Source organism: Suncus etruscus, chromosome 6 (genome assembly GCF_024139225.1).
Source record: "Suncus etruscus isolate mSunEtr1 chromosome 6, mSunEtr1.pri.cur, whole genome shotgun sequence".
In the NCBI taxonomy this organism is placed as follows: Eukaryota; Metazoa; Chordata; class Mammalia; order Eulipotyphla; family Soricidae; genus Suncus; species Suncus etruscus.
This window is the reverse complement of record NC_064853.1, coordinates 1,101,796-1,129,651: the sequence shown is the minus strand read 5'-3', so window position 1 is coordinate 1,129,651 and position 27,856 is coordinate 1,101,796. Positions and strand designations below refer to the sequence as shown.

The following is a 27,856-nucleotide window of genomic DNA, read 5'->3' as shown; positions in this document are numbered from 1 at the left end:
ATCCAGGTCAGCGCCAAACAGAGCTGGGCCCAGCACAGGGTCGGGGACACCCTGGGCTCAGCCAACTGCGTGGGGACAAAGGGCCTTTGTTCTGCACAGTTGGGGTGTAGGCCCTGCTCTGGGCAGTGACTCAGGGCGCCCGGTGTGATAACATCAGTTTTGCAACAGCCTGTCACACACACACACACACACACACTTGCACACACACGTGCGCACACACACGCCTGGCAATGTCACACATGCATGTCTCACACACATACGACACTCTTGTTTTTAGGGGGGCCACACCCGACTGTATTCAGGGGTTACTCCTGGCTCTGTGCTCTGAAATTGCTCCTGGCAGGTTCGGGGGAGCATATGAGATGCCAGGGATTGAACCCAGGTCCATCCCAAATTAGCAGCATGCAAGGCAAATGCCCTACCTCTGTGCTATCACTCTGATCCTAACACTATAGGTTTTTTTTTTTTTGGGGGGGGGGAACCACACCCAGTGATGCTCAGGGGTTACTCCTGGTTATTCACTCAGAAATCACTCCTTGCTTGGGGTACCATATGGGACGCTGGGGATCGAACCCAGGTCCATCCTGGGTCAGCTGCGTGCAAGGCAAATGCCCTACCGCCATGCTATCACTCCAGTTCCAACACTGTAGTTTTGAGATGAGTGGCCCCACCACCTGCACCCACGGCCCTCACTGCCTTCTGGAGGGCACAGGGGGAGGCAGGGGACGATAGCAGATGGAACAGAAAGGGGTTGTTGGGAGCAGATGTGTCTTTACTGCTGTGAAGTGCCCAGATCTCTGACTCCCATCATTCTGTGGGGTCGTCCCGAGGAGCTGGGTGCAGTGGGATGCCCTCCGGGGTCCACTGACAGCTTCTCCTCCATCCACCCATCAGCCCTGACCCACAGCCTGACACCCTCAGACATCATGGAGAGATTGGGGGCTCCCTGGCCAGTGTATGGGACAGGGACGAATCCGCTCAGCTGCTGTGGGGGCGGGGATGAGCAGACCTGCACCCCAGAACTACCTGCTGAGACCCGAGGGTTGCTGTGCCCACCACAGACCCAGCGGGGGGGGGAGGGGCAGGCAGTGTGGGAGGAGCCCAACCGCTCTGGGTGGCCAGGACAGGGCACCCCCGGGCTCAGAGCAGACATGGCCTCACCACTTCCTGTTTCCTGCCTCCAAGGTGCCTGTGGGAAACTCAGCAAGGCCTTGGGGAAAGGTCCTGGGGTGGGCAGAGAAGGGCACAGGGCACGTAAGGCAGTCAGGTGCTAGGCCTAGGGACGTCCGGAGCTGGTGGTGAGGCCAAGGACTACTGGGTGCCCCCCCACACCCCCCAGTCCAGAAGGAGTGGGGCTTTGTTCTGCCCAGCTAGCCAGGATCTCAAGGGGTGGGGAGCTTCCCAAGGAAACCCGGGACTGGGAGCCACCAGGAACACTGGAGGAGGCTGGCTCTGCCCTCCTGGCTCCAGGGGAAACAGTTTGAGCTTTCTAGGCCCATCTGGGAGGACCACCACCAGACTGGGCCACTCAGAAGCGTCCTCACAAGAGCTTGCCTGTGTCAGCCCTGCCTGGTGGCCCCATGGGACTCCTGCAGTGGGGTCGGGGTGTCCTGGGCCTCCCAGTCCAACTCCAGGGGTCTAGGGTAGATGGCGAGGGCAGGCTGTTGTCCTCAGGCCAGTCCCTGCTGCCTCCTGCAGGTGGCGCCTGGGCTCTCACAGTGCTCAGCCCAGACCAGGGTCACACTTGGGTGGGGGCCTATTGGTGAGGGCAGGGGGCAGGCCCAGCGGCCGGGGCCAGAGAACCTGGTGGTTTGGTTGTGGTGGAGCAAGAACGGCAGTTTCTCAGGTCTTCGAGGGGTCATGAGCAAAACGGGCCAGATACAGGGCAAGCCTGCCCACCCGGGATGTGGCCCGAGACCCCTGTTCACCCCGCAACCATCAGCACCTCCCACGTCCAAGAACGTCCTAGAAATGGAAAAGTCCTTCTCTGGAGACGTAACCCACCTGCAGACACACTTGAAGCTTTCCGGTTCCCACTCTGGGACCTTGGCCAAGGAACTTTGTCCCCTGAATTTTTCTTGGGCCTGCCCACAGGCAGAGTGGATCTGGTAGCCTGCATTACTGCACCACCTTGCTCTCTGCCAGACTGGGGCGTGGGGCAAGCAGGACCAGTGTCCCAGGACCCCACAGCCCTGATGGTGTTATATCCAGATGTGACAGAGCCCTGTTGCTACGAGGGCCCAGGTGGTCATTGACCACAAAGGGACAGCAGTCTGGGACTGATGCCTGTTGGACCCTAGCCAGCACTCAGACGGGCTGGTGTGGCCCGAGTACTCCTGGGTGGGTAGTGCCTGGAAGGGCAGGAGTGCCAAGGCACAGAAGCCGTCCTGGAGGGCTAGGCTCTGTGCAGGGCAGCTCAGCCTGGCCTTGGGGGTACACCCGAGCCTGTGCAATTGAGGATGGAGCAGGAGGGTTTTGAGACGGGCGCTCACAGGCTACCTCACAGCAACCCAAGCCCTGCACACACACGCCTGGCAAGGGGATGGGTCCCTCCTGGGACTCCCTGTGTCCCAGCTTCAGCACTAAGCCCAGCACTACCCACTTCACAGGCCCCTTTATGTGTCTGCATGTGCACAGATTAATACACACATACTCATATAGCCATATGCACTCACATGGAAGTTCTCTGACACACACACATAATACCTCACCCCTAGCTGGACCTTTTCTTGCGCGCCTGGTGCTGGGCCTCTGCTGGCTGCCAGCCTCAGCATCATGCCCTTGACGGGGACAGTCATAGGCAGGCCCCAGCCTAGAGATCACCCCTTCTCTCCAAAACCTGGAACTGTCCAACAATCGCAGGCCAGACCCTGCCCCTCTGTCCAAACTCGAGTCCCCATTGTCATGCCACCTTGAAAACCCCCCAGACCTGTGCCAGAGACAGGTCCCAACCTCAAATCTGCCCAAGGCCTCACCCTCAGTGTGATGGCTTCTGGAGGTGGGGCCCCTAGGAGCTAACCAGGGTCAGACAAAGCCAGGAGGGGCCTTCCTGGGACAAAAGTCCACAGGAGGGCAGACTGGAGTGGCCTTGCTAGCACCAGCTGAAGAGAGTGAAAGCCACAGTGAACACATGGTCAATGGCCAGGACTGAGCTCAGCAGTCAGGCCCAGCACCAAGGTGAAACCCCTCTCCCAAGGGCCTCTATACTTCCCAGTTCCCCAAGAACACCATCGGTCCATCAGCGCCGGACACCACACTTGAATCTGCACGGGACACGCTGGCTAGCATAGCAAAGCTTGTTCTGCAGACAGAATCTGGGGACTGTCCTAAGGACTCAACAGGGCTCAGATTCCTGAACTCCAGCCCAGACTCTGCTTAAGAGGCATGCAAAGAAGCACCTTAAAAGGGAAGTCTCCTCAGACAGACTGCTGGGCTAAGGAAGACGGGCTGTTTTCACATTCTTCCCTTTCAACCGGCTTCTACCAAGATCTGTGCTCTTGTAAACAGACGGGGCGACGCGTGTCAGGGGCTGGCACACAGACAAGCCTTTCCTTAAATAACTTAAAGGTGCACTGGGCCCATGGGGTCCCACTTCATCACTCTTGTTTAAACAAAGTCAAAGTGTTTGGAAAGGAACCACCGGCGTGAACAGTGAACAGTGCAGCGTGTCAACCTGAGAGTGAGCCCTCAGTCACCGGGGGCCCAGAACAGAGGACAGGCACAGTGACTATGACACTACCCCCCAGGGTCTTGCAGCCCTTAATTGGAGGTGGCCCCGCCATGAGGGGTAGTGAGGGGGCTCTCCTCTTTCACTTTAGTTTTTTTTTTGGGTCATACTGGTGGTGCTCAGGGGTTGCTCCTGGCTCTGCTCTCAGAAATCACTCCTGGCAGGCTCAGGGCTGTACGGGATGCCTGGGAATCAAACCTGGGTCTGTCCCAGGTCAGCCGCATACAAGGCAAATGCCCTACCACTGTGCTACTGCTCCGGCAACCTCATTTTTTTTTTTGTTTTGTTTTTTGGGTCACACCCGGCAGCGCTCAGGGGTTACTCCTGGCTCCATGCTCAGAAATCGCCCTTGGCAGGCACAGGGGACCATATGGGATGCCGGGATTCGAACCACCGTCCTTCTGCATGGAAAGGCTAATGCCTTATCTCCATGCTATCTCTCCGGCCCCCGGCAACCTCATTTTAACTTTTGGGCCATATACTGCGATGATCAGGGCTTACTCCTGGCTCTACACTCAGACTGCTGTTCTATGTCTCCGGCCCCAGGGGGGGCTCTATTTGAGGTATCAGGGCTGTGTGTGCTGACTCTTGTCCTCCAGTCTGCTTGTTCTCCCAATCTAGCTCATGCTAGCTGGACTTAAGGGGCCTGCAGACCCCGAAGCTGCTTATGAGGGTAGCTGCTGTGAGAAGTACCCCCAGCCTCAGGGGTAGCTGTTGCCCGCCACGTCCTGGAATGGAAACGCCAGTCTGGGGCCTCCTGCGGGCTCAGGGGATGCCTTCCTTCCGCTGGCAGCACTGCGAGGGCGGCACCGACCAGTCGTAGATGTAGGACAGACGCAACTGCACCTCCCTGTCACACAGGCGGCCGTGTTGCTCCAGCGTCCGGTGCTTCTCCAGCATGTCCTCGGGGCTCTGCTTGTGAGTCACCAGGTACTGGTTGCTGCAGCCGCGGGACTTGTACTCGGTGTCGAAGCGCGGGTCGTGCTCGCGCTGCACATCCACGGGCGCCAGCCAGGCGCCCAGCGACACGTCCTCGCTGTGCCAGGTGCGCAGGTAGGCGCGGCTGAGGCGCAAGTAGCGCACCAGGTCGGCCGAGAGCACGTAGCCGCCGCCCAGCGCGTAGGGCAGGTAGAAGTCGCAGAGCTGCCAGGTGGCCTCGCGCCAGCGGCCCCCGGCCTTGACGCGCCCGCGGCCCGAGAAGAAGCCCCAGTAGAGGCGGCGGCGGCGCGCGGGGTCGCGGGCGCGCAGCTCGGCCACGAGCAAGTCCAGCCGCGCGAAGGTGTCGTCGTCCGCCTTGAGCACGAAGTCGAAGGCCACGTGCTCGTCCAGCCAGCTCAGCATGGCCAGCACCTGTTGAGGGGAGGTGGGTGGGAATGGACGTTAGGGGAGGAGGACATCTCAAGACAGATGCAGGCACAGGTGCCCCTTGAGCCTTTCTCCACCGCTACCTTCCTGGGCCTCTGGATCTGGAATTTCCCCTGGAGGCATCAGCAAGGCCCAGGTACCCAAGAGCCGGCGCCCCTCCTGAGAGGAGCTCACTCACATATGTGGGCAAAAGAAGGGACTGTCCTCTGCTGCCCTCCGACGGGTCCTCAAACCTAGAGACAGCCCTCTAGATGGCCCGGGGCTCGGTTTCCTCGGCATGGCTGTGCCTGGAGTCGACACACCTGCTTGCCGACTGCACTCTTTTTGGGGGCGCTCAGGGGTTCCTGCTGGCTCTGTGCTCCGAAGTCGCTCCTGGCAGGCTCAAGGGGGGCCCTATGATGCCCGCTGGGACTCGAACCCCGGTCCTTCTGCATGCCAGGCGAGCGCCCCACCCCCGTGCTATCTGTCTCTCCGTCCCGTCCCGCAGGCTCAAGGGGGCGGGCCCCACGGAACGCCAAAGGGACTCGAAGCCCGCCTGGTGCGGGCCAGCGAGGGCCACCGCCCGCTCGCCCCGCACGCACGCACGCACCTTGGCGGCCAGGGCGTCGTAGGCGTCGCGCAGCGCGGGCAGCAGCAGCAGGTCCCCGTGGCGCGCCTGCTCCCGCTCCAGCGCGCGCCGCTCCTCGGCGCCCAGGCCGCGCGTGCCCACGGCGAAGCGCGCCCACACGTCCCCGGGCGGCCCGCGCGCCGCCGCCGCCAGCCAGGTCCGGCGGATCGCGCTGCGCCGCTCGGTCGCCCGCGGCGCGCTCGCCACCAGCACGGCCAGGAAGGCGGCGGCGGCGGCGGCGGCGGCGGGCGCGGGGGCCCCGGGGCTGCGGGGCGCGCGGGCGGGCGCGTCGGCCGAGCAGCGCGCCAGGACGAGCAGCGCGGCGCCGCACAGGCCCAGGCCGCCCAGCAGCAGCAGCGTCGTCCGCTGCCGCCACGCGCGCCGCAGCAGCCTCATCGCGGGGCCGGGCCGGGCCGGGCCGGGCCGGGCAGGGCAGGTCGGTCCGCGGCCGCGAGGGTCACGCGCTCGTCATGTGACCCCGATCGCCCTTCTCATTGGTCGTCTCGGAGCGGGCCCCGCCCTCTCTGCTCTCATTGGCCAGCCCGGAGCGGACCCCGCCCCTCGACTTCCGTTTAGTGGACGTTCCGTCGCTCGCTCCGCTCATTGGTTTTCCCAGAGCGGTCCTCGCCCTCTCTCTGCTCTCATTGGCGGTCCTGATGTTCCCGCTCCGCTCTCTCTTCTCATTGGTCCTCCTGAAGCGCTCCTCTCGCTTCTCTCATTGGTCGTCCCGGAGCGGTCCCCGCCCCACTCTCTCCTCTCATCAGGCCCGGCCTCGCTCGCTCCGCTCACTGGCTAGTCCCGGAGCCGTCACAGCTCCGCTTCCGCCCGGAAGGAAGATGGCGGCGCCCGCGTCCACCCACCGGCCCGCCCCTTCCCGGAAGGGACATGGCGGCGGCCTGACCGGGTCGGGCTGGAGCGTCCGGCGCGTCGGCCTCGCCCGAGAGTCGCAGGCAGGTGCGGGCGCGGCGGCTTCGGGGGCGCAGGGGCGGGCCGGGCCGGGCCGGGCCGGGCAGGGCGAGCCGAGGCCTCGATCGTCGTCACCGGCCGAGTCCGCCGGGCGCCCGGGGCAGGGTTCGCAGCCAAGCCGGGGGTTGCAGGCCGGGGGCCCCGGGGGCCTCTTGCCGCGGAGCCCGGAGCCGGGCGAGGGAGGACGGGGACGGAGGGCGGCCGGCTACCCCGAGCCAGCCCGCGGCCTCCGCCCAGCTGTCACCCGCCCTGGGCCCCGGGTCCGCTGCTCGGCCTCGCCCGCTGCGCCGGGCGCCCGGGGAGCTGCAGGGTGCGGGGCGGCGGGCGGTGCGAGTGGACCCGGAGTCCCGCCTGCAGGCCTTCGTTGAGGCTGGGCCCGCGGCGGGCTGCTGGACAGCAGGCTCCTGTTCCCAAGAGGCGGGAGCAGATGAGGGCAACGAGGCGCATCTGGAGAAGACGGGGTGTGGGGAGGGACAGGGAGGTGGACGTCAGCCCAGCCCACCCGGGGACAGGCCCCCCGCGTGCACTCGGCCCGCTGTTGCATCGATTGCCCTCGCCTGTGTGTGCGTGTGTGCAGGTGCTGCGCACGGTGTCCGGTGTCACCTACCTGGTTGCTGGACGAGTGCGACTCAGTCATAGGTGCACAGGTGTGTGCTTGTGCGAGGCCGTCTACACTGGAAGGGGCTGAGGGGCTGGCTCTGCTGGGCCATGTGGACATTTGCTCCTCCAGGAAGTGCCCCGGAGTCCTGGCCGAGGCAGGGGCTTCCAGGTTCAGAGGAGACCGGGCAGGGCGGTGGGTTGCCAGAGGGTGTCAGGGTCACACAGTTCAGAGTTGTGGGGAGGTCAGCCTCACTGCTCGGCCAGAGGCGCCCGTGGGGCTTGGGGCGAGGGGACCCATGCCCGACCATCTCATTAGGCGAGGCTTCTCCTGTGTTTTGCAGAATCTCGGAAGCACTGCTGGGCTCCGTGTGGGAACGGCTCATCTCCTCGTCCACTCTCAGTGCCCGCTGGAGCAGGTGGCCTGCAGGTACACGGGTGGGTACATGGCAGCATTCATTGATGTCTCTGCCAGCCACCCGGCCACGCACCCTCACCCATCTGCCTCCCTCCCCAGCTCCTGGCACGCGCCTGGTGGCCATGGCGTGCAGAGTGGGCCCTCTCCACCGTCTGGCTCCTCCCTGCTTCTGGCTCCTGGCGCTGGTCCTGCTGACGTCTGCATCTGCCCGGCCTGCCAACCACTCAACTCGAGAGCGGGCCAGCAAGGATGAGAACGAGATCCTTCCCCCTGATCACCTGAACGCAGTGAAGCTCAAGCTGGATGGGCACCTCAACAAGGACTTCCATCAGGAGGTGTTCCTGGGGAAAGACACAAACGGGTTCGAGGAGGACGCCGAGCCTCGCAAGAGCAGAAGGAAGCTGATGGTCATCTTCTCCAAGTAGGCCTCGGGCAGCTGTGGGGCCTAGCTGACTTTGGGCCACAGAGCCAGGACAGGGGCTGAGTGTGTGGGGGCCGTGCGCAGATTCAGGTCACCTGTGTTGTGTACAGAGGACACGCGTGTCCTGAGCACACAAAGATCACTCGCCGTGACCTCAGAGGTCATGTTTAGTTATGGACATGCATAGGTTACCCATGCCATGACCACAGAGTTCACATGTATGCATAATTTACATGTTTCATGGCCATAGAACCCATGGCATGGGTATGCATAGCTCACCTCTGCCATGACCACACAGGTCATGTGTGTCACAGGCACGCAGATCCTATTGCCTTGACCTCGGGTCACACATGTCATCAGTGCACGTAGATCGTATGTGCCGTGATAGATCGCATACATACGCTGATGGTCTGTGCTGGGAACACACTCAAAGATCACCCGTCTCAGGTGCACACAGGTCACCTATGTAAGCAAGAACATATGTGTGCCGTTCACACAGATTACATGTGAGCATGTGGAAATCATGCATGCATTGAATCTGAGCGGATCACCTGTGCTGTGATCATTGATTAGAGATAGAGTATTCCATGCCAACACAGATCACACATGCTGTGAGCACACAGATACCATGTGTGTAAGATGTGTCATCATGTGCCTTGACCACACTGGTCACCCATATCACAAAACATCTGTGGATCCTACGTGTGCATATGCTGTGAGCAGCGGGGTGGGGGAGCCTCCTGAGGCAGCTCTGGGCCGGATCTCCTGGAAGGGTCCCAGGGACTTGGCCTGGTTGACTGGCCCTGGCTTGGGGCCAGGGCCTGAGCCTCCTTCTGGCAGCGTGTGGAGCTGGATGTGGGTGACTCTGTGGCTTGTGGACCCTGCTCAGCTGTGCATGGGTCCCTCCACCCTGCTAGCCTCTGCCCAGAGCAGCCGGCAGGGCTTACTTTAGGAGTGTGCGGGCCTCTCGTCATCAGAACCTTTGGGTCTGACTCTGTCCTGACAGTTTGCACAGAGTCCTGGCAGGCAGGCGTTGTACTGCAGCCCAGATCCCGGAGCCAGGCTGTGCTGACCAGTTCAAGGGTTGTCCTCTCTGGCCCTTTCGCCCCATGGATGTCCCCAGCCCTGTCACTCGAGCATGGCCATGGCTGTGGGCTCTGGCCAGCTGCAGGCAGGACAGAAGTGTCCAGCGCTGTTCCCTGGACCCTCAGCTCTGGCCTGTGCCTGCAGGGTGGATGCCAACACCGACCGGCGGATCAGCGCCCAGGAGATGCAGCGCTGGATCATGGCCAAGTCCGCGGAGCACCTGCGGGAGGCCGTGCAGGAGAGCCGTGCGCACTTCCGCGCCGTGGATCCCGATGGGGACGGTGAGGCGGAGCCCCTCAGCCCTGATGTACAAGAGGGTGGTGGGTGGCCTGGGCAGGGCACGGGGGAGGTGCCCCAGCTTGCTTTACAGGCAAGTCTCAGGGTGGGATGGTGTGGATGTCTCCTGCCACTGCCTGGCCCAAAGACTTCTCCCTGAGCCTGGCGTGGCTGCTGCCGAATCATGGGGACTGTGTGGTGAGTCGCGAGGTCCCCACCTGTCTGTGGGGCATCACCACTGAGCCATCGCAGGCTCCGGGTCCTCTCCTTGTGGCCCAGATGCTGTCTAGGTAACTCTGGCCTGAAGCCTTGTGATCTAGCGCTCGGCTGATGTCTTGTAGGCCGAGTGTCCTGGGACGAGTATAAGGTGAAGTTCTTGGCGAGTAAAGGCCACAATGAAAGGGAGGTGGCTGAGAAGATGAAAAACCACGAGGAACTGAAGGTGGATGAGGAAAGTGAGTGTTGCCCCACACGGGCCTCACGGAGGAAGGGGAACAGCCTGGGCCAGGGTGCAGCACTGCTACAGAGCCGGGAGCCCCTCGTGGGCTTTGGGGGTGCAGGTGTGGAGTCCCGTGGGCCCCACACTGGTACTCCCCTCCGTCATGTGGGCTACGTATGAGGATCTGTATGCTGCTGGTTGGGACATGGGTGGTGTTACTGCCCTGAGCGCGCGCGCGCCGAGAGAGAGAGAGAGAGAGAGAGAGAGAGAGAGAGAGAGAGAGAGAGAGAGAGAGAGAGAGAGAGAGAGAGGAGAGAGAGAGAGAGAATGAATGAGGATCTGTATGCTGCTGAGAGAGAGAGAGAGAGAGAGAGAGAGAGAGAGAGAGAGAGAGAGAGAGAGAGAGAGAGAGAGAGAGAGAGAGAGAGAGAAGGGAAAGGGAGAGGATTTCGTGGGGCACAGAGCTAAGATTGGCCAAGGGAAGGGGAACTTGGCCATGTCTCCTGACCCCTTCTTTGCCCATTGTCCCCTCTGTGGGACGTGGCTTCTCAGTGTTCATCTTTGGCTCAGGGGTGACCCGACCTTGCAATCAGTGAACCTTGCCTCCTGGTGGCCCTCTGTTAGGGTGGGGCTATGGGTGAGGCGGTGGGTGGGAGGGGCTGGAGCCAGAGCAGGGTAGGGCAGTGGTCGGTTCATCAGCTGGCCCTGTCACTGGTGGGTGTGGCCACTGGTGGGCGGGGCCATCACTGGGTGAGGTGGGCTGGACTTGGGCTCCCGCCTTGCTGTCTCTTGCTTTAGGCCAACCTGTTCCCAGAATGAGGGCCAGCCCAACCGTTCTGTGGGGCGTCTTCAAGGTCTCCTGACTCCTCTGTACACTGGGTGCCCTCTGTGGCCTTTCCGAGGGGCGTTCTCTGGGCACCTGTGAACTCCTTGTTCCAGCGTGACATGAGGCCCTGCCCCAGCAGGTGCCACCCTCAAACCCGTGGTGCCTCTGCTCACTTGTCTCTGTCGGGTCCAGCTGGACATGGGTCACCATCCGAGCCCCCTTTGACAGGTTCTGTTGGTCATGGCCATGGCCAATGGAGGGTGGGATGCAGCCATATCCCTGTGGGACACTGCAGCTGGGCACCCCTGTCACCCAGCAGGTGAGCCCTGGGGCCCCCTGTGTCAGTGCCAAGGCACTTGCAAGCCCTGGGAGAGGTGGCCATGAGCCTGCCCTGCCCTATGGTCTTCCTGCCCCTGCCCCTCCGCACAAGTCAGCCGAGGCTTGTGGGACCTGGGGGCTTGTGTGTCGCCAGCTGGCCCTGCGTGGGGACGGCTCTTGGACCCTTCTGGAAGCTTCCGGCAGGTTTGGAGTACGGGTGCCCACGCCACTGCCCCCCTCAGCACAGGAAGTCCTGGAGAACCTCAAGGACCGCTGGTACCAGGCAGACAACCCCCCGTCGGACCTGCTGCTGACCGAGGACGAGTTCCTGTCCTTCCTGCACCCCGAGCACAGCCGTGGCATGCTCAAGTTCATGGTCAAGGAGATCGTGCGGGACCTGGGTGAGGCCCTGACCCTGGGTGCTCTGGGGCCACCCCCCTGGCCGGGTCTCTCGGGGCCCCTTGAGGTACCAGCGCTGCTCTTCCTCTTCCGCAGACCAGGACGGTGACAAGCTGCTGTCCCTGTCCGAGTTCATCTCCCTGCCCGTGGGCACCGTGGAGAACCAGCAGGGCCAAGACATGGACGACCACTGGGTCAGAGACCGGAAGCGCGAGTTTGAGGAGTTGATTGACGCCGACCACAACGGGATTGTGACGATGGAGGAGCTCGAGGTGCGGGGCGGGTCGGACTCGGGGCGAGAGGGACGCAGGATGAGGAGGCTGGGGGCGGTCACTGGGGGCCAGCAGGGGCCAGGACACTGGGCTGCCCTGGCAAGGGGCCCTTTGGACAGGCCCAACTGTTATGAAAGGGGGCAGAGTGGGCATTTGGAATTCGCTCAGTTGGACTCAGTTTGGTGCTGAAAAGCTGGCCCAGACTTGGCACCGATGGACCCTGCAGGGCCCTGTGGGCTGCTGTGTGGGTGCAGGGAGGGACTCCCAGTAAGAGTGGGCTGCGGCGGCACGTCCCCACAGCGGCTGTCAAGCCTGTCCGGAACATTCCAGAGTGCTCTGGAACTTGCTCACTTCCCGGCTTTGCAGCTCCAGCTACCCGGGGCAGGGCTCAGTGGCCAGTCTTCGAGGGCTGGGCTGGGGCTCAAGGCGGCTGTGGGGCCAGGCCAGGGGTGAGGTGGGGCTGTTGTGGGGGGTAAGCCGGGCTCGGGGCAACCCTGCAGCCCGACCCTGCGCCTTGCAGAACTACATGGACCCCATGAACGAGTACAGCGCCCTGAACGAGGCCAAGCAGATGATCGCCATTGCTGATGAGAACCAGAACCAGCACCTGGAGCCCGAGGAGGTGCTCAAGTACAGCGAGTTCTTCACGGGCAGCAAGCTGGTGGACTACGCCCGCAACGTGCATGAGGAGTTCTGAGGACAGAAGGACAGATGGACGGATGGAGCCACAGCCAGGACGCCCCAGGGACCTGGAGCTGCAGCAGCCCCCACCCCTGGGTGCTCACGCTCAGTCTCTAAGAAAAGGAGAAACGGAGACAGTGACAGGAGCCGCTGATTCAGTAGAATTTGCTGCCTTTTCTCCCCGTTGCGTTTCATTGGTGATAAAAACAACACGATTTGGAACTTCTGCGACCCAGTGGCTTTCAGGACAGACAAGGGGGCGAGGCGGGGGTGTGTCTCGGGAACCCCCAAACTCTTGAGTTCTGGCACTTGCTGGGGTCGGGCCTTGGAGGGTGTGCTCATAGCAGTAACAAGAACAGGCAGGCCAGCGTCCAGGCAAGGCAAAGCATAGTGGTGAGGCATTGGCCTTGCACACACTGACCCAGGCTCAATCACCGGCATCCCCTAGGGTCCCCCAAGCCTGCCAGGAGCACAGAGCCAGAGCTAGGAGGAACCCGAGCACCTCTGGGTGTGGTTAAAAGTAAAAGAAAACTAGGCTTGAGTCTCCAGGGCCAGAGAGGGCAGGATCTGGGCTCTAGAGTGAAGTAGACTGGTATATGACGGGCACCTCAGGGCCAGGCAAATGCTTGAGAAGGTTTATCCCTTGCAACCACACCTTCCACTCCACGGGGGAGGACCCTCCATGTGGTCTTGTGGGATGAGGTTGGGGACATGCGGTCTGAAGCCCCACATCTGTCAGTCTCCTGGACAAGGTCGCAGAAGCCAGAGGAAGGTAGACGGAAGGTCCTGGACTCGACTCAGTGGGCACTTCCTGAGGACAGCCAGCGGCCCCCACCTCATACCTGTTGGACTCTGGTGCCCACAGGCTTGCGTGTGGGGGTCGTGGCAGTTGGAGGGACACTTTCGGGGGAATCTGGCCCCCAGGAGGACAGCTCAGACCCAGTGACCTATGGGCAGCAGCCTGTCCGGCCAGTGCCCTCATATGCTCCTCAGTGGGCTCGGCCACGTGCGGGCCCTCCTATTGGCCTCCCCAGAAGGGCCCCATGGAATTCCCCACAGGTGGCCCCACGGAAGCGCCATCTCACCTGTGTGGTCAGAGGGGAATTCCAGGCCGCCCCACCTGAAACCTGCCTTCGAGCAGACGATTGATCCTGGGGCTGAGGGAGCCCTGGCCCCCCCCCCGCACATGCCAAGTGCACGCGTGTCTGTGGTTTGTGCTGAGCGTGTGCAGTGGGCAGACATGTGCAGTCATAGTGCAGACGCCCGTGATCAGTCATGTGCCGTGTCAGCATGTGAAGAACCGAGTTGTGTGCGCCTGATTGGTATGGCGTCACAGCGCACACTGGGTGATGCTCGGGTACTTGTGTGCTTGGGGGTTGTGTGCACACAAACATGTGTGCGGTCGTGTACGTACCAAGTATGCATGTAGCTGTGCACCGGAAGCCCAGGCCCCGCCTCTGCAGACATAGCACGGTACACAGCTGCACAGACTGCAACAATGGTTGTCATAGGTGGGCCGTGGGGTTCCGGGTCCCTGTCAGGCAGGTCTCAGCTCTACTGGATTTATGGGGGGCTCAAACCCGTGTCCGAAGAAACAATCCTAGGGGTTTGTCTGCTCCTGACAGATCTCCCCCAGTCCCATAGACCCCAACCCCCCTCTCCAGCAGGCAGCCCCTCCCCAGCACAGATGACTCCTGCCCCTGGAATCAGGTGTCCCCTTGCGAGCAGCAGGTGGTTGCCCCAGGCCTGGGCTGGCATCCTGTCTTGTGTGGAAGCCGGTGGCCCTGGTCCCCAGAGCCAGTTTCTCCACGGGTGCTCAAGTGTCACATGGGACCTGTCCACAGGTCTTCACACCCCAACGTGGACAAGTTCCTGATGCTCCCACTTTCCCGCATGGGTCCCTCCCTGGCGGCCAGGAGTGCTGGGACCCAGCTCTGCCTCCCCATAGCCTGCCTCTCTCCCAGGGATCCCAGAGGTCAGGGCTCCCAGCCCGCTGCCCAGCAGCGGTGGGAGGCCACCCCTCCCCCTCACGCACCGGGGGCCCGCGTCTTTCCAGTCTCCTGTCGCCTCCCCCGCAGCCCCCGCCCTCCCCGCCCCGCAGCCTTATAGCCACATCCTGCGAGGAAAAACCCGGCACACCGCCCCGACCGCAGGCTCAGCCCAGCAAGGATGCAGACAGCTGGGGACCCGCCCTGGGTGCTGGGTGCAGCCTCGCAGCTCCTGTGCCTCCTGCTCCTGGGGCTGCCGCTGGCTGCGGGGGGCCCGCTGCACTGCCCGGGGAACACCTACCCGGGGGGCAACCGGTGCTGCCAGGAGTGCCGGCCAGGTGAGCACTGGGGCATGTGGGCACGGCCGGGCGGGCCCAGGGGGGCCGGGGCTGACCGGAGCTGGCACCCCAGGTTTTGGCATGGAGAGGCGCTGTGACGCCCAGCGGGACACGCTGTGCCGACCCTGCCCAACGGGCTCCTACAACGACGCCTTCAACTACCAGCCCTGCCGGCCCTGCACGCAGTGTTTCCACCGTGAGTGCCCGCTGGGCACCGGCCCTGGGGCAGGATGGGGAGGGCGGCCTGGGAGTTGTGAAGAGCTCGGGGTGAGGGCGCTCGGCACAGGCACAGGGCCCCGTGGGCACAAGCAACAGACCCGGCACTGTGGTCCCCCAGGAAGTGGAAGCGAGACTCAGCAGCAGTGCTCGCCCACACGCAACACCATCTGCCGCTGCAGGCCAGGAACCGAGCCCCGGGACCCATACAGGCTGGGAGTGGGTGAGCCTTGGGTCCCCGGGCAGGGTGGGGAGGGGAAGGAAGGGGTGCAGGGCTCCGAGGCTGAGGCAGCCCTTCCTGTCCCTGCAGACTGTGCCCCCTGCCCCCCTGGACACTTCTCCCCTGGCCACCAGCAGGCTTGCAGGCCCTGGACCAAGTGAGGAGGCGCTGGGGCCCAAGCGGGTCGGCAGAGGCAGCTTGGGGCAGCTAGCTGGGAGCAGCAGCTAGTGGGAGACCCGAAGCCTTCCGAGGGGTGGGGGAGGCAGAAGGGACCACTCTGGCCCTGCCTGTGGGGAGGGAGGGGTGAGCAGGGGAGGGGACGAGGGAGGCCCTGCCCGCCCCCATCCACCCTGTCCCCCAGCTGCTCCCTGGCAGGGAAGCCCACACTGCGGCCGGCCAGCAGCACTGAGGACGCTGTGTGCGAGGACCAGGATTCCATGGCTACGCTCCCGACTCACACCCCCAGCACCTCCACCAGCACCCTCAGGAGGACCAAGGCCTCGGCCTCCCAGACACCCTCTAGCACCTCCAGAGGGCCCCCTGGGGGTAAGGGGCCCAGGAAGAGCCTTCGGGTGAAGCCAGGAGGGGGGATGAGAGCTGGAGGACTCGAAGGCCTGCCTCGAGGAGGGATGAGGCCTGCGAGGAGCCAGAAGGGTGAAGCTGGAGGGAGCCTGTGTGTGTGTGTGTGGGTGAGGCCAGGAGGTCCCAGGACGTGAGTGGCTCCCCACTGGCCTTTAACAGGGCTGCTCCCAGCCGGCCGTGCAATGGCCCTGGGTCTGGGCCTGGGTTTCCTGGTCTCTGTGGCTATCCTGCTGGTCCTTCTCCTGCATTGCCAGCTCCAGAGGCGACTGCCCTGCATCCCCAAAACCCCAGGTGAATGTCTGCAATGGTGGGGGGGGGCCCACCTGACCCTAGAAAGGCGAGTTCCTCACCTCCACGAACCTCTGCAGGTGGAAACAGCTTCCGGACCCCTGTTCAGGAAGAGCACGCAGATGGCCAGTCCAGCTTGGCCAAGATCTGAGCCAGCGTCCACTGGGGGGACCTGGGGTGAGCGGACCCCCCACGCCCAGCAGCTGCACCGTTTTAGGTGTTATTGGGCCTCCAGGGCCTGCTTGTGCACCCCTGAACTGGCGCTCCCCAATAAACCATCGCAAACCAATACCCGTAACTGAACTGGGACTGCAGTGCTGGGCTCTGTGCCCAGGGTCACCCATCGGGCCGCAGACAGCACAGCAGGGAGGGCACTTACCTGGCACACACAGTCCCGGGTTTGATACCTGGCATCCTATATGGTCCCCCAAGCCTGCCAGGGTGATCCCTAAGTGCAGAGCCAGGAGTAAGCCCTGAGCACAGCCAGGTGTGCCCCCCCCAAAAAAAAAGTTCTGACAGGCGCCTGGTTCTCGGGGTCTCTGTGCTTTGGTATATCTTGTGCTGAGGGTCAAAGCCTATGGGGGTCTATTGCACCCAGCAGACCCTCAGCCTGCGTCTGGCTAACCAGTGGGTCCCGAGAGGGCATGGTGGGGCCCTGAGTCACAACCCCCTGCCTGTCCTTTCCCCAGCACACCACTTCTTCCCTGTGGTTCTCAGGGGTCTCCAGCCCAGCATGTGTGACCCTTGGGGTCCCTGAGACTTCCTGATGGGGACCTTGTGTCTTGCTGCTGGGAGAACAGCACAGGGCCAGGCAGAGGTAGAGCCCTTTCTTCCACCCCGGAGGCTGGTGACTCCTTCCTCCCGGGGACGCCCGCTAAGGGGAGATGTAAACAGGAGCGCAGTGCAGTCACAGGGTGGCTGGGGATGTGGGGGTGGCAGTCCTGGACACACACAGGGGTCTGGTTTCTGGGTGTGAAACCTCTTAAGAGAAACCGCGAGTCTCAGCCGCAGCTGAAGCCGCCCCCCCTGCCATCATCTTCCAGCCAGGCCCTCCCTGGCTGCTGGCCACCCTGGAGGCTGGTGTGGAAAAGGGTCTGGGATGAATAGGGGGTGCAGGGGCCGGAGCGATAGCGCAGTGGTAGGGCGTTTGCCTTGCGTGCGGCTGACTCAGGATGGACCTCTGTTTGATCCCCGACATCCCATAGGGTCCCCCAAGCCAGGAGCGATTTCTGAGCGCAAAGCCAGGAGTAGTAACCCTTGAGCGTCACAGGGTGTGGCCAAGAAAGGAAAGAAAAGGGGGTTCAGCCGTACCCAGCGCCCCCTTAGTGAAGAGTGAGGTGTCCAACCCTCTTGAACACTCGGTGTGTGTGTGTGTGTGTGTGTGTGTGTGTGTGTCATTTGCAGACTCTAAGACCCGGGTCCGCCACTGCTCTCTGTGTGTGTGTGTGTGTGTGTGTGTGTGTGTGTGTGTGTGTGTGTGTGTGTGTGTGTCATTTGCAGACTCTAAGACCCGGGTCCGCCACTGCATCCCCCCTCCCCGGAACCTACCCAAACCTACTTTGGAGAGGGCGCGCGGGGTCGAGTCCACGCCCCACCCGAGTCCGGGTTTCTCTCTTAGCCAGTGTGGCTTCCCCTCTGCGGTCCCCGAGGGTCGAGCTTCGTCCCAATCAAGGCCGTCTGCAAGCGGTTTTGGGTTCCCCAATGGAGGCGACGGCAGGGACGCGACCCTCCCTTTGCGCACGCCGGGTTGGCAGGTGAGGGGCTCCCCCAGGAAGCCTAGGCGGTGGGGCGGTGGGGCCCGGACGGGGCGTGCCGCGGGCGTGCCAGGGCCGGCATGGGCGTGCTGGGGCGGGGCTCCCCCCTAAAACCCGGCGCCGCTGCGAGTGGCGGGCGGGCGCGCCATGGCGAGGGGAGCGCGAGGCCCACTGCGCGCGGTGGCGCTCCTGTGCGCGCTCCAAGCGCTCGGCCTGGCCCAGCACTGCGGGCCGGGCCGCACCTCGCGGGGCTCCGGGACCAACACGCGCTGCTGCCGCTCTTGCACCCCGGGTGAGGCTGGAGCGGGCTCGGCTCGGTGCAGTCTGGCTGGGAGGTGGGAAGGGAGAGGTGGGACAGGGGTCCGGGAGCAACGCCCAGCTCTAGGCGTGGGGCCCCGGCTGGTCGTGCGCCTACCTGGTGGCTGCTGGGACATTGGCGGGCACCCCAAGACGATGCTGACCCGGGGCTTCTCGCGCCTGGGCAGGCACAGTTGTCCCCACAGTCCCGGAGACCTGCCCCGAGGTGAACTGCACTTGTGCCACCCCGGAGTTCCACTGCGGGGACCCCGACTGCCTCAGCTGCGTACACCACCCCTGTCCCCCAGGCCAGGGGGTGCGGCCTCACGGTGGGTGCGGCAGGGCCAGGGCCGTGGGTTAGGGGAGGCTTCCAGTGAGGGCAGGTGCCCGGCATTGTCCCCTCCCCAGCCTCACGCCTGGGCCTGCCAGGAGCTGCCTTTGAGGATGGGAAGGGACGGAAGGGCAGTGGTGAGCGACGATGCCATCTCTCCATCTGCACCTGCCCTTATTTTGGGCGGGGAGATCACACCCGGCAGCGCTCAGGGGTTCCTCCTGGCTCTACGCTCAGAAGTCGCTCCTGGCAGGCTCAGGGAACCCTATGGGATGCTGGGATTTGAGCCACCATCCTTCTGCATACAAGACAAACGCCCTACCTACGTGCTATCTCTTTGGCCCCCCATTTTTTGGTTTTTATTTTTGTTTTTGGTTTTCGGGTCACACCCGGTGGTGCTCAGGGGCTACTCCTGGCTCTACTCTCAGAAATCGCCCCTGGCAAGCTCAGGGGACCATTTGGGATGCTGGGATTCGAATCACCATCCTTCTGCATGCAAGGCAAACACTCTACCCCATGCTATCTCTCTGGCCCCTGCACCTGCTTTTCTTGAACATCTGGACTCCGACAGGTGCCCCAGCAGAGAAGCATCCCACGCTCCCTTCTGCAAGCCTTCACCTCAGGCTGGACCCCCAGAGCCCCTGAGGAGGTGGGGGCTGCCCTGGACCTGCGCATGCGGGAGACAGACCCTCAGACCTGTGGGGTCATTTACGCAGGCCCTGTCCTCATTCCTTTCACTCCAGGAAGTTTCAGCTTCAGCTTCGACTGTGCCGACTGTGTGTCCGGAACCTTCTCAGGGGGCCGTGAGGGCCGCTGCAGGCCGTGGGCAGAGTGAGTCCTGGGGGGCCACGCCCAGGAAGGGTCACCCCAACCCTTCTGGGTGGGGATCCCCCGGGGCTGACCCAGACACTCGCTCTGCCTCAGCTGCTCCCAGTTCGGTTTCTCCACGGTGTTCCCGGGGAACAGCACCCACAACGCCTTGTGCCTCCCGGGTCCCTCACCACTGGCCCGGCCCGATGGGCTGTGCGTGGCTGTCCTGGCCATGGGTGCCTGCGTCCTGGTCCTGCTTGGGGCCCAGCTGATCCTGCACCTGTGGCAGCTGAGGAGGAGGCAGCCGCGGCTCCCAGGTCAGCTGTGCCCGGGGACGGAGGCTGGGACCCCCAGGAAGGGGGTCGCCACCTGCTGACTGCAGCCTTCCGCAGACACCCCGCTGCTCCAGGACGCCGCTGTGGGCCACGGGCCCCCGGCCGAGGATACATGCAGCTGCCAGTTCCCCCAGGAGGAGTGGGGGGAGCCGCGGCCGGAGGACAAGGGGCAGCTGCACAACCTGTGGGTGTGAGTGGCCCGACCTCACCACGCCTCGGCCTCACACTCCAGTGGGCCGATCCAGCTCCCCTCTGAGGGCGTGGCCAGCCTCGCAGCCTCAACCCAGCGTGTGCAGGGCTGGTGGCCACGTCTGGGGGCCCCTCACCCGGCACGGGGACCCAATAAACACTGTCTGGTGCCCAACTAACACTGCCTGCCACTGGGGTGCCAGTACCCATGGTCCCTTCCGCCCCAGTGGTTCATGGGGCAGCGGAGTCCACGATCCGGGCCCACTGTGTCCACACCACTGCTGGGCTGGTTCCGAGTTCTTTCCAGTATAGGGTACAGATTTGGGGTGCCCGGGGAAGTGAGCCATACCCCACCCCTGCAGGACAGACTCCAAGGAAGGCACGGCACAAGGGCCCGTGGGGACTCGTCCTGGCAGGGCCCTTCCCTTGGAATCCCCTTCCTCCTCTGCCCACAGGGAAGGTGGGTGCCACGCATCCAGGACGTGCCCGGGCCTGAAGGACTCAGTGGGAAGTGGGAGGCCTTAGGTAGGGGTGTCAGTGACGGCAGTGGGGATGGGCACACCCACTCTGCCAGCTGGCCTGTCCTGCCTGTCACCAAGTCTTCCTGGGGCTTGCCACCTGGTGGCCTACCCCCCACCCCTGCCTCGAGGTGGCCCTCGCAGTTGCCGCTGTGCCCAGGTAGGGCTGGAGGGTGCTCACCTGAGCACTTCTCAGGCGCAAAGGCCTGTTTTGTGCTGTACTGAGTCAGTGTGGAAACTCCAGGTGAGGCGTGAGTGGGAGGGAGTGGGCCGCAGGTGACGCAGGCCCAGGGCTGGTGGGGATTTCGGGACTGGGGGCCCAGGAACCCAGGCTGGGAGACTTGTCACTTGAGCCCGGCTGCCTCTGCCCCCAGTCCTGGGTCCTGGCTCTGTGGACAAGGCTGGGCACCAGGCTGTGGGGGCCCCAGGAAGGGGCCAGGCCTGGGGGACAGGCTGGGGGGGGGGGCGCGAGCCCGGGAGACATCCCAGGGTTCCAGCTGCCACAGTCTCCTGTGAGACTGTGAGAGTGTGCCCGGAAAGTCCCATCTGTCTGTCTGTCCAGAAGCTGCTCCAGCAGTTCTGGCAACCACATCCCGTGCGGGGGCTGAGGCTGCTAGCTGAGATAAAACCTGCAGGCCCTTCCCGGAAGACTTCTGGCCACAGTCGCCCCTGACATCTGCACGGCAGGGCCCCACCATGACCTCTCCATAACCCCACCCGTGACCCCACAGTGCAGTCTGGAGCCCCTCCCAGCCAAAGTGGGACCCCAGCTGCTGCTCCCCTAGATCACAGGGCCTGGACTTCAGGCCTGGCCACAGGTCCCTGCTCCCCCAAGACTCCCCCAAACTGCCTGGACCTCAGGGTGCGGGGTTTGCTGCTGGGGGGCTACTTGTAGCTCCTCAACGGCCACCAAAGACTCTGTACCTAGGCTGGAGGGGAAGCAGCACACTGGGCAATGTGACAGGTGCACAGCACATGAAGAAACACTTGTACAAGACGTGTGCACACATTCTCACAACACATTGACACACTTGTGTCGCACACAAGGCACTCCTATAGATTCACACACTCATGCTCCAGCAATACACTCACGCCCTACACACACAACCTCACACACGCAACTGCCTGCTACATACGTAAAGGCATACCCTTGCATACGTGTTCCCGCACCTCGCAATACATATGTACACACCTGGCACTCATGAACAAACATTACACACCTGGCACAACCATTCACATTCCAGGCACACACATTCTCACCATCACATACCGCCAGCAGCCACACTCATGGTCACACACACGACGACACACTCACGCTCTCATCTTTGCTGGAAGTCTCCAGAAGCAAGGTGCTTCCAGAGGGTGCTTCAGATTGCTCCAGACCTGCAGAAGCCCCAGAAGGGTGGAGCAAGGGGAGGGCTGGGCGGGAAAGGAGGGGGGTCACCCACCATGACCTGGGGACACAGACGCCCTGTGCATTTCTCCAGGTGCCCCATAGCCAGATCCCAGCTACACCAGGTGTCCCAGTACTCCAAGAGCTCAGTACTCCAGGTATCTCAGTCCTCTAGGTGCTCGGTTCTCCAGATGCCCCAGGGACTTTGGCTCTCAGGGGCCTCAGCTCAGAGCCCGCCACCCAGATTGATCTCCCTCCTGTGCTCTGGTCTGGTGGCCTTGGCAGGGCACTTCGACCCCAGAGGAAGGCCGAGGGCAGGTGTGCGAGTGGCTTGGTTCTCAGGAAATCCTTTATTGAAGCTCAGCATTTCAGGTCAAGGTTGTCGGGTGCCCAGTCCCGGGGCACCCACCCACAGGTGTATATGCCTGCCCACTCGGGGCCCATTGCGAGGCCACAGCTGGGTTGCCTCCTAAGGACCCCGAAACCCCTGGACGCGTGCGGGAGGGAGGTGATGTGGGATGTGTGAACGGAGGAAGCTGCGCTTCTGTCACGAGATTCACCACGGGCCCTGATGGTGTAGAGGGGGCAGCACCCAGGTGGTGGGGCGGGGCCCCAAGTGCGGGTTTTCCAGGACTCAGACCCTGCAGGAGGGGCCTTGGTGGGATCCAGGCCTCCTCCCCTTTTCCTGGGCCCTCTTGGCCTGTCCTTTCCTGGGGGCTGCATGCTGGCAGTGTTGAAGCTGAGCCCACTGCTGAGTATGGAGAGCGACAGAAACAGCAATGCACCCAGAAGCAGATGGGGGTGTGTGTGTGTCTTGGCGTGAAGTGGTGTGAGCTCCCCTCCAGCGGTGCCCGGACCCCTGAACCCGCACTTCCAGCCTGCTAGGCTGATAGGGTTCAGGAGTGGTCACCTTTGCGGGGCCTTTGCCGCTGAACCCGGGGTTGGGACCTGGCGGTGCGCTGCTGGGACTGAGCCCAGGTTGGGGCCACCAGCCTGGCGCACACAGGGCGAGTGTGGGTTGGTAGGAAGGTGCACACCCGGTCTTGGTTGGTGCTGGGAATATAGACCCTGCGCTGCCAGCAAGCCCAGGGTAGGTCCTTGGGGAACAGGGACGGGGCACGCAGGCAGGTGGAGCCCTCCTTGCCTCTGCGGCATCCCTGCTCAACACGGCTGGACATCACAGGGCCTGGTGGGAGCTTGGAGGTATGGTGGGGGCACCTTGGAGCATCAAGTCACTAGTGAGGGTCCCTGGAAAGATGCAGTGCATGGGGAGGGGCCTTGGCTGGGCTGGGGTCCTTCCTTGGAGCGCCTGAACGACCCCACTCCCTGATCCTTCCCCACCCCTCCGGACAGGCCCTGAGGTGGGAGCGGCAGCAGGCAGGGTGCAGGGGTGGCCCCACCTTGGAGCACTGTGGTGTGGAGGCCACAGCGGTATCAAAGTAGCTTTTATCGTTTGCGCCACTAGGAGCCACGGTGATCCGTGCCCCTGAGCTCAGGCTCCTCCGGCTCTGGGACCTCTGGAGGCTCCTGCGCCCCGTCCCAGGTCTCCGGGGGTGGCTGCTCGGGGTCTGGTTTCAGATCTCCACCGGGCACCTGCTCGGGGATGGGGACGGGCGGCAGGGGCGGTCGGGGATGCCCCGGCCTGCGTGTGTCCAGCCTGTGCCTGCTCGAGGAGCAGAGCGAGGAGGGCACGAAAGGGGGCAGCAGGTGGGACACCCCGCGGGGCCCCCATGGGCGCGGCCACAGGTCAGTCTCCCCGCTGTAGAGCAGCACGAAGTGGCGCTGGGACAGAAGCGGCCGCATCTTCTGGCTGCGCAGGCTCTTCTGGAAGGTCTCCAGGGCCAGGTCTGGGGGTGCCAGGTAGGGCAAGGGGCATTCAGGGGGCCCGAGGGGCCCTGGGAGTCGGGGTGGGGCAAGACCTGGGGGAAGGGAAGCGATGCTCCCGTCTGCCCTTGGCTGCTCTCAGACATTGGGCCCGGGGCTCGGGGAGCAGGACAGGGTCTCACCCAGGGTCTCCACGACCACGTTGGGAATCACGTCCTTCAGGACTCCGCAGTTGGTGTGCAGGGCCGGGTTCGAGTTCATCTCCAGCAGCCACACCTGTGCCAGATGCTGCTCAGCAGCTGTCGGGCTGGCCAGCGGAAGGGTCCCCTCACCTCCGACACACACGTGCAGCCCGCACATACACACGTGGACACATGCACGCACACCCACAGGCTGCCTTTGCTTTTGTGTGCAGCTGGATGGGACGGTGCTTAGGGCTGACTCGGGGCTCTGCACTCAGGACTCCCTTCTGGAGGTGCTCTGGGGACCCTACGGGGGTGGTGAGGGTCCACCGCCAGATGACCGCATGCAGGGCAAGTGCCGTCGGGCTGTGCTGTGGCTCTGGCCTCCCCTGTGTGTTGCTTGTGGGCTCAGGACACTGAGGCCCCTTGGGAGCTGCTCCCACAGCCTGAGCACTGCAGAGGCCCTGCAGGGCACTGCCCAATAGGCCAGGCTGTGCTCAGACGCCCAGCCTCCTCGAGCTGCCCCCCAAGGCTCCCCGGGTCCCTGTGCCACACCTTAAAGTCCTCGTCGATCAGGAAGTCACAGCCGATGAGGTCGAAGTAGCCGAGTTTGCATTCGAGCTTGGAGCGCACGGCCAGGAAGCAGTGTAGCATGATCTGCTGCATGCGCCTCTGTAGGGACACAGGGCTCGTCCACCTCCAGACCTCGATGACCACGGCCACACCCTCTCCTGCGCTTCGTCAGGAGCCTCAGCGCAGCAGTGCCTGCGCACACACTCGCAGGGACTCCGTTTCCCCACAGGGATCATGCCCGTGCATGTGAGATGTGGAGCACAAGGAGGCCTCATCAGTGGCTGAGACTAACCCTTTAGGTGCCACAGCTGGACCAGCTCCACCGGGCATGTCCCAGAGACCTCCTGAGATTACGTGGGAGCCTCCCCCGAGAAAATGAGAAAATAGGGGCCGGAGTGATAGCGCAGCGGTAGGGTGTTTGTCTTGTACGTGGCTGATCTGGGATGAACCCGAGTTCAATCCCGGCATCCCATAGGGTCCCCGAGCCTTCCAGGAGCGATTTCTGAAGAGCGCCGGGTGTGACCCCAAAATAAAACGGAAAGAGAAAGTAAAGCCCAGAGGAGGGGGGCATCCCCTAGAGAGGAATCTATGGAACAGAAGAGAAGATGACAGTCTCTGTCATCAGGGGGAGGCTGAAGTGACAGTTAAGATTGGTTTAGGAGCCAGAACAGTAGTGCGGCAGGAGAGGGTGTTTGCCTGGCATGCAGCTGGCTGGCTTGGTTGCAGGCACTCCATATGGTCCCCAAGTATCAGGACACCCAGGACAAAAAATAGGCAGGCAAGCTTTAGCTTGTCAATCAGAACCATCTAGAACTAGTTAGAGAGGAAGACTGCACACCAGGCTGAGGTATACACTGCATGCAGGCGGCTTAGATCTGACCCAGTACTGTAAGGTTACGCCAGTAGCCCTGGGAGTGAACCCCCAAAACTAAACTAAAGTAACAACAATGAAACCTTCCAACAAAGAAAAATCCAGAACCAGGAGCCTTCACCGGCGAATTCTTTCAAACATCTAAGTGATTATTTCACAGATGGAGCCAGAGAGACAGTTCAGCAAGGAGGTGCTAGCCTTACATGCGCCATGTGGCCGACCTGACTATGATCCCCGGCATCCCATATCATACCCCTCGAGAATTCCTAAGTGCAGAGCCAGGAGTAACCCCTGAGCATTGCCAGGTGTGCCTCAAACAAAAGCAAAACAACATGAAAAAAAAAAAAAAAGAGCAACAAAGAAGGAAGAGGGAGCAGGTCCAAGATTGGCAGAGACAAGGTTGTCGATGAACACAGCCTCTGCGTGTTGACACACAACCCTCAGCAAACCCAGCCCCACGGCATGTTTGGAGAAGGCCGTGGTGAGTGGGACTTACCAGAAAACAGGAGCCAGTGCGTGGAGCATGGCTGCGTTCGAGCGGGGCCTGGCTGCCCGGACATGTACTGGAACTTCAGCCAGGACAAACCCTCCTGTACCTCGGGGATTTTTTTTTTCTTTTTCTTGGTCACACCTGGCAGTTCTAGGGGCCACCTTCCTACACTGTGCTCAGGGGTTGCTCCTGGCAATGTTTTGGGATGTTGAGTGTTGTGTCTACACGCATAAAAAGTTGGCTCCTACCTCACACCCCAGGTTCCAGGAATCACAGGACAGAGGCCCTACAGCTTACAGGAAAGCACTGGCATGTCTTTGGAGCCGAGGTATGACATCAAAAGCACGGATAAACAAAAACTAGGCGAGATAAAATTTTTGCCACACCCAGCGGCACTTGTGTTACTTCTGGCTCTGTGCTCAGAAATCGCTCCTGGTAGGCTCTGGGGACCATAAGCCAGGAATCAAACCCGGGTCCTTCCCGGGTCAGCCACATGCAAGGCAAATGCCCTCCTGCTGTGTTATCATTCATTCAGGCCCCAGAAGTGAATTTGATTGTATGGAAATTCCTCAGCTTTGTGGGGGCCTGAAGGGGGCCCTTGGCGGTGGGGTTCACAGATCGCACACACATGCACACACACACGCACACACGTATACTCGCACACTCACACGCACACCCAGGCTCTCAGCTCAGCACGCACCGTGAACCTGGTGAAGACCCAGTCTTGGGGGAGGCCCTTGGCTTTGCGGAACTTGTCGTTGATGTAGCGGTTGAGGTGCTCCATGCTCCACACGGTGTCCTCTTTGAGCGTCCCGTAGAGGGGGCTCTTCTTCTGCATGAACTGGGGTGCGGCAGTGCCTGAGCCACAGACCCCAGCCACCCCACAGCCCTGAGCCCTCCTCCATGCAGACCTACTGGGCCCTCACAGATCCCCACTAAGCCCCAGGCTTCTGCCAGGATCCGCTCCTGGTGGGAAGCTGATTCGCTGCCCTGCCCAAACAGCCTGGTCACTTCTGAGTAGGAGTGGCCACTTTTTAGGGGGGGAGCACTAGTTCTTTTGTTTCTCTTCTTGGTTGGTTTTTGGCCACACCTGGTGGCGCTCAGCGGTTACTCCTAGCTCTGCACTCTCAGGAATCACTCCTGGCAGGTTCGGGGGACCCTATGAGATGCTGGGGATGGAACCTGGGTTAGCTGTGTGCAAGGCAAACGTCCTCCCCACTGTTCTCTTTCTTTCTTCTTTCTTTCTTTTCTTTCTTTCTTTCTTTCTTTCTTTCTTTCTTTCTTTCTTTCTTTCTTTCTTTCTTTCTTTCTTTCTTTCTTTCTTTCTTTCTTTCTTTCTTTCTTTCTTTCTTTCTTTCTTTTCTTTCTTCCTTTCCTTCCTTTCTTTCTTCCTTCCTTTCTTTCTTCCTTCCTTTCTTCCTTCCTTCCTTTCTTCCTTCCTTCCTTTCTTCCTTCCTTCCTTCCTTTCTTCCTTCCTTCCTTCCTTCCTTTCTTCCTTCCTTCCTTTCTTCCTTCCTTCCTTTCTTCCTTCCTTCCTTTCTTTCTTTCTTCCTTTCTTTCTTTCTTCCTTTCTTTCTTCCTTTCTTCCTTTCTTCCTTTCTTCCTTTCTTCCTTTCTTCCTTTCTTCCTTTCCTCTCCCCTTTCCCCTTTCCTCTCCCCTTTCCCCTTTCCTCTCCCCTTTCCCCTTTCCTCTCCCCTTTCCCCTTTCCTCTCCCCTTTCCCCTTTCCTCTCCCCTTTCCCCTTTCCTCTCCCCTTTCCCCTTTCCTCTCCCCTTTCCCCTTTCCTCTCCCCTTTCCCCTTTCCTCTCCCCTTTCCCCTTTCCTCTCCCCTTTCCCCTTTCCTCTCCCCTTTCCCCTTTCCTCTCCCCTTTCCCCTTTCCTCTCCCCTTTCCCCTTTCCTCTCCCCTTTCCCCTTTCCTCTCCCCTTTCCCCTTTCCTCTCCCCTTTCCCCTTTCCTCTCCCCTTTCCCCTTTCCTCTCCCCTTTCCCCTTTCCTCTCCCCTTTCCCCTTTCCTCTCCCCTTTCCCCTTTCCTCTCCCCTTTCCCCTTTCCTCTCCCCTTTCCCCTTTCCTCTCCCCTTTCCCCTTCCCTTTCCCCTTCCCTTTCCCCTTCCCTTTCCCCTTCCCTTTCCCTTTCCCTTTCCCTTTCCCTTCCTTTCCTTTCCTTTCCTTTCCTTTCCTTTCCTTTCCTTTCCTTTCCTTTCCTTTCCTTTCCTTTCCTTTCCTTTCCTTTCCTTTCCTTTCCTTTCCTTTCCTTTCCT

The 27,856-nt window shown here is 62.0% G+C and overlaps 6 protein-coding genes across 6 annotated transcripts in view; 3 read left to right on the top strand and 3 right to left on the bottom strand.

Annotated features, from left to right (window-relative positions):
• Positions 1-27,856, bottom strand: part of AGRN (agrin) — a 162,439-nt gene that overhangs the window by 26,946 nt on the left and 107,637 nt on the right. The gene's annotated exons all lie outside the window — the stretch shown is intronic.
• On the bottom strand, positions 4,486-6,100 carry B3GALT6 (beta-1,3-galactosyltransferase 6). The gene is made up of 2 exons (XM_049774524.1): positions 5,682-6,100; positions 4,486-5,077 (listed from the first exon to the last, which is right to left on the bottom strand). Exons 1-2 carry the CDS (start codon positions 6,093-6,095, stop codon positions 4,493-4,495), a joined length of 999 nt encoding a protein of 332 aa, XP_049630481.1. The 5' UTR covers positions 6,096-6,100; the 3' UTR covers positions 4,486-4,492.
• On the top strand, positions 7,790-12,609 carry SDF4 (stromal cell derived factor 4). Its single transcript, XM_049774523.1, has 6 exons — positions 7,790-8,101; positions 9,332-9,468; positions 9,805-9,918; positions 11,289-11,447; positions 11,542-11,717; positions 12,238-12,609. The coding sequence occupies exons 1-6, from the start codon at positions 7,803-7,805 to the stop codon at positions 12,412-12,414; spliced, it is 1,062 nt and encodes a 353-aa protein (XP_049630480.1). The 5' UTR covers positions 7,790-7,802; the 3' UTR covers positions 12,415-12,609.
• On the top strand, positions 14,568-16,181 carry TNFRSF4 (TNF receptor superfamily member 4). Its single transcript, XM_049774550.1, has 7 exons — positions 14,568-14,724; positions 14,798-14,920; positions 15,062-15,163; positions 15,251-15,317; positions 15,522-15,706; positions 15,902-16,033; positions 16,111-16,181. The coding sequence occupies exons 1-7, from the start codon at positions 14,568-14,570 to the stop codon at positions 16,179-16,181; spliced, it is 837 nt and encodes a 278-aa protein (XP_049630507.1).
• Positions 17,932-19,809, top strand: TNFRSF18 (TNF receptor superfamily member 18). The gene is made up of 5 exons (XM_049774549.1): positions 17,932-18,076; positions 18,270-18,410; positions 19,156-19,243; positions 19,337-19,539; positions 19,615-19,809. The coding sequence occupies exons 1-5, from the start codon at positions 17,932-17,934 to the stop codon at positions 19,749-19,751; spliced, it is 714 nt and encodes a 237-aa protein (XP_049630506.1). The 3' UTR covers positions 19,752-19,809.
• The window catches only part of TTLL10 (tubulin tyrosine ligase like 10), a 15,685-nt gene continuing 10,947 nt past the window's right edge, over positions 23,119-27,856 (bottom strand). Inside the window, exons 15-18 of the mRNA XM_049774548.1 lie at positions 26,298-26,438; positions 24,219-24,335; positions 23,664-23,757; positions 23,119-23,504 (exon numbers count right to left, since the gene is read on the bottom strand). Of these exons, the coding sequence (XP_049630505.1) occupies positions 23,119-23,504; positions 23,664-23,757; positions 24,219-24,335; positions 26,298-26,438 (738 nt within the window). The remainder of the gene's footprint in view (positions 23,505-23,663; positions 23,758-24,218; positions 24,336-26,297; positions 26,439-27,856) is intronic.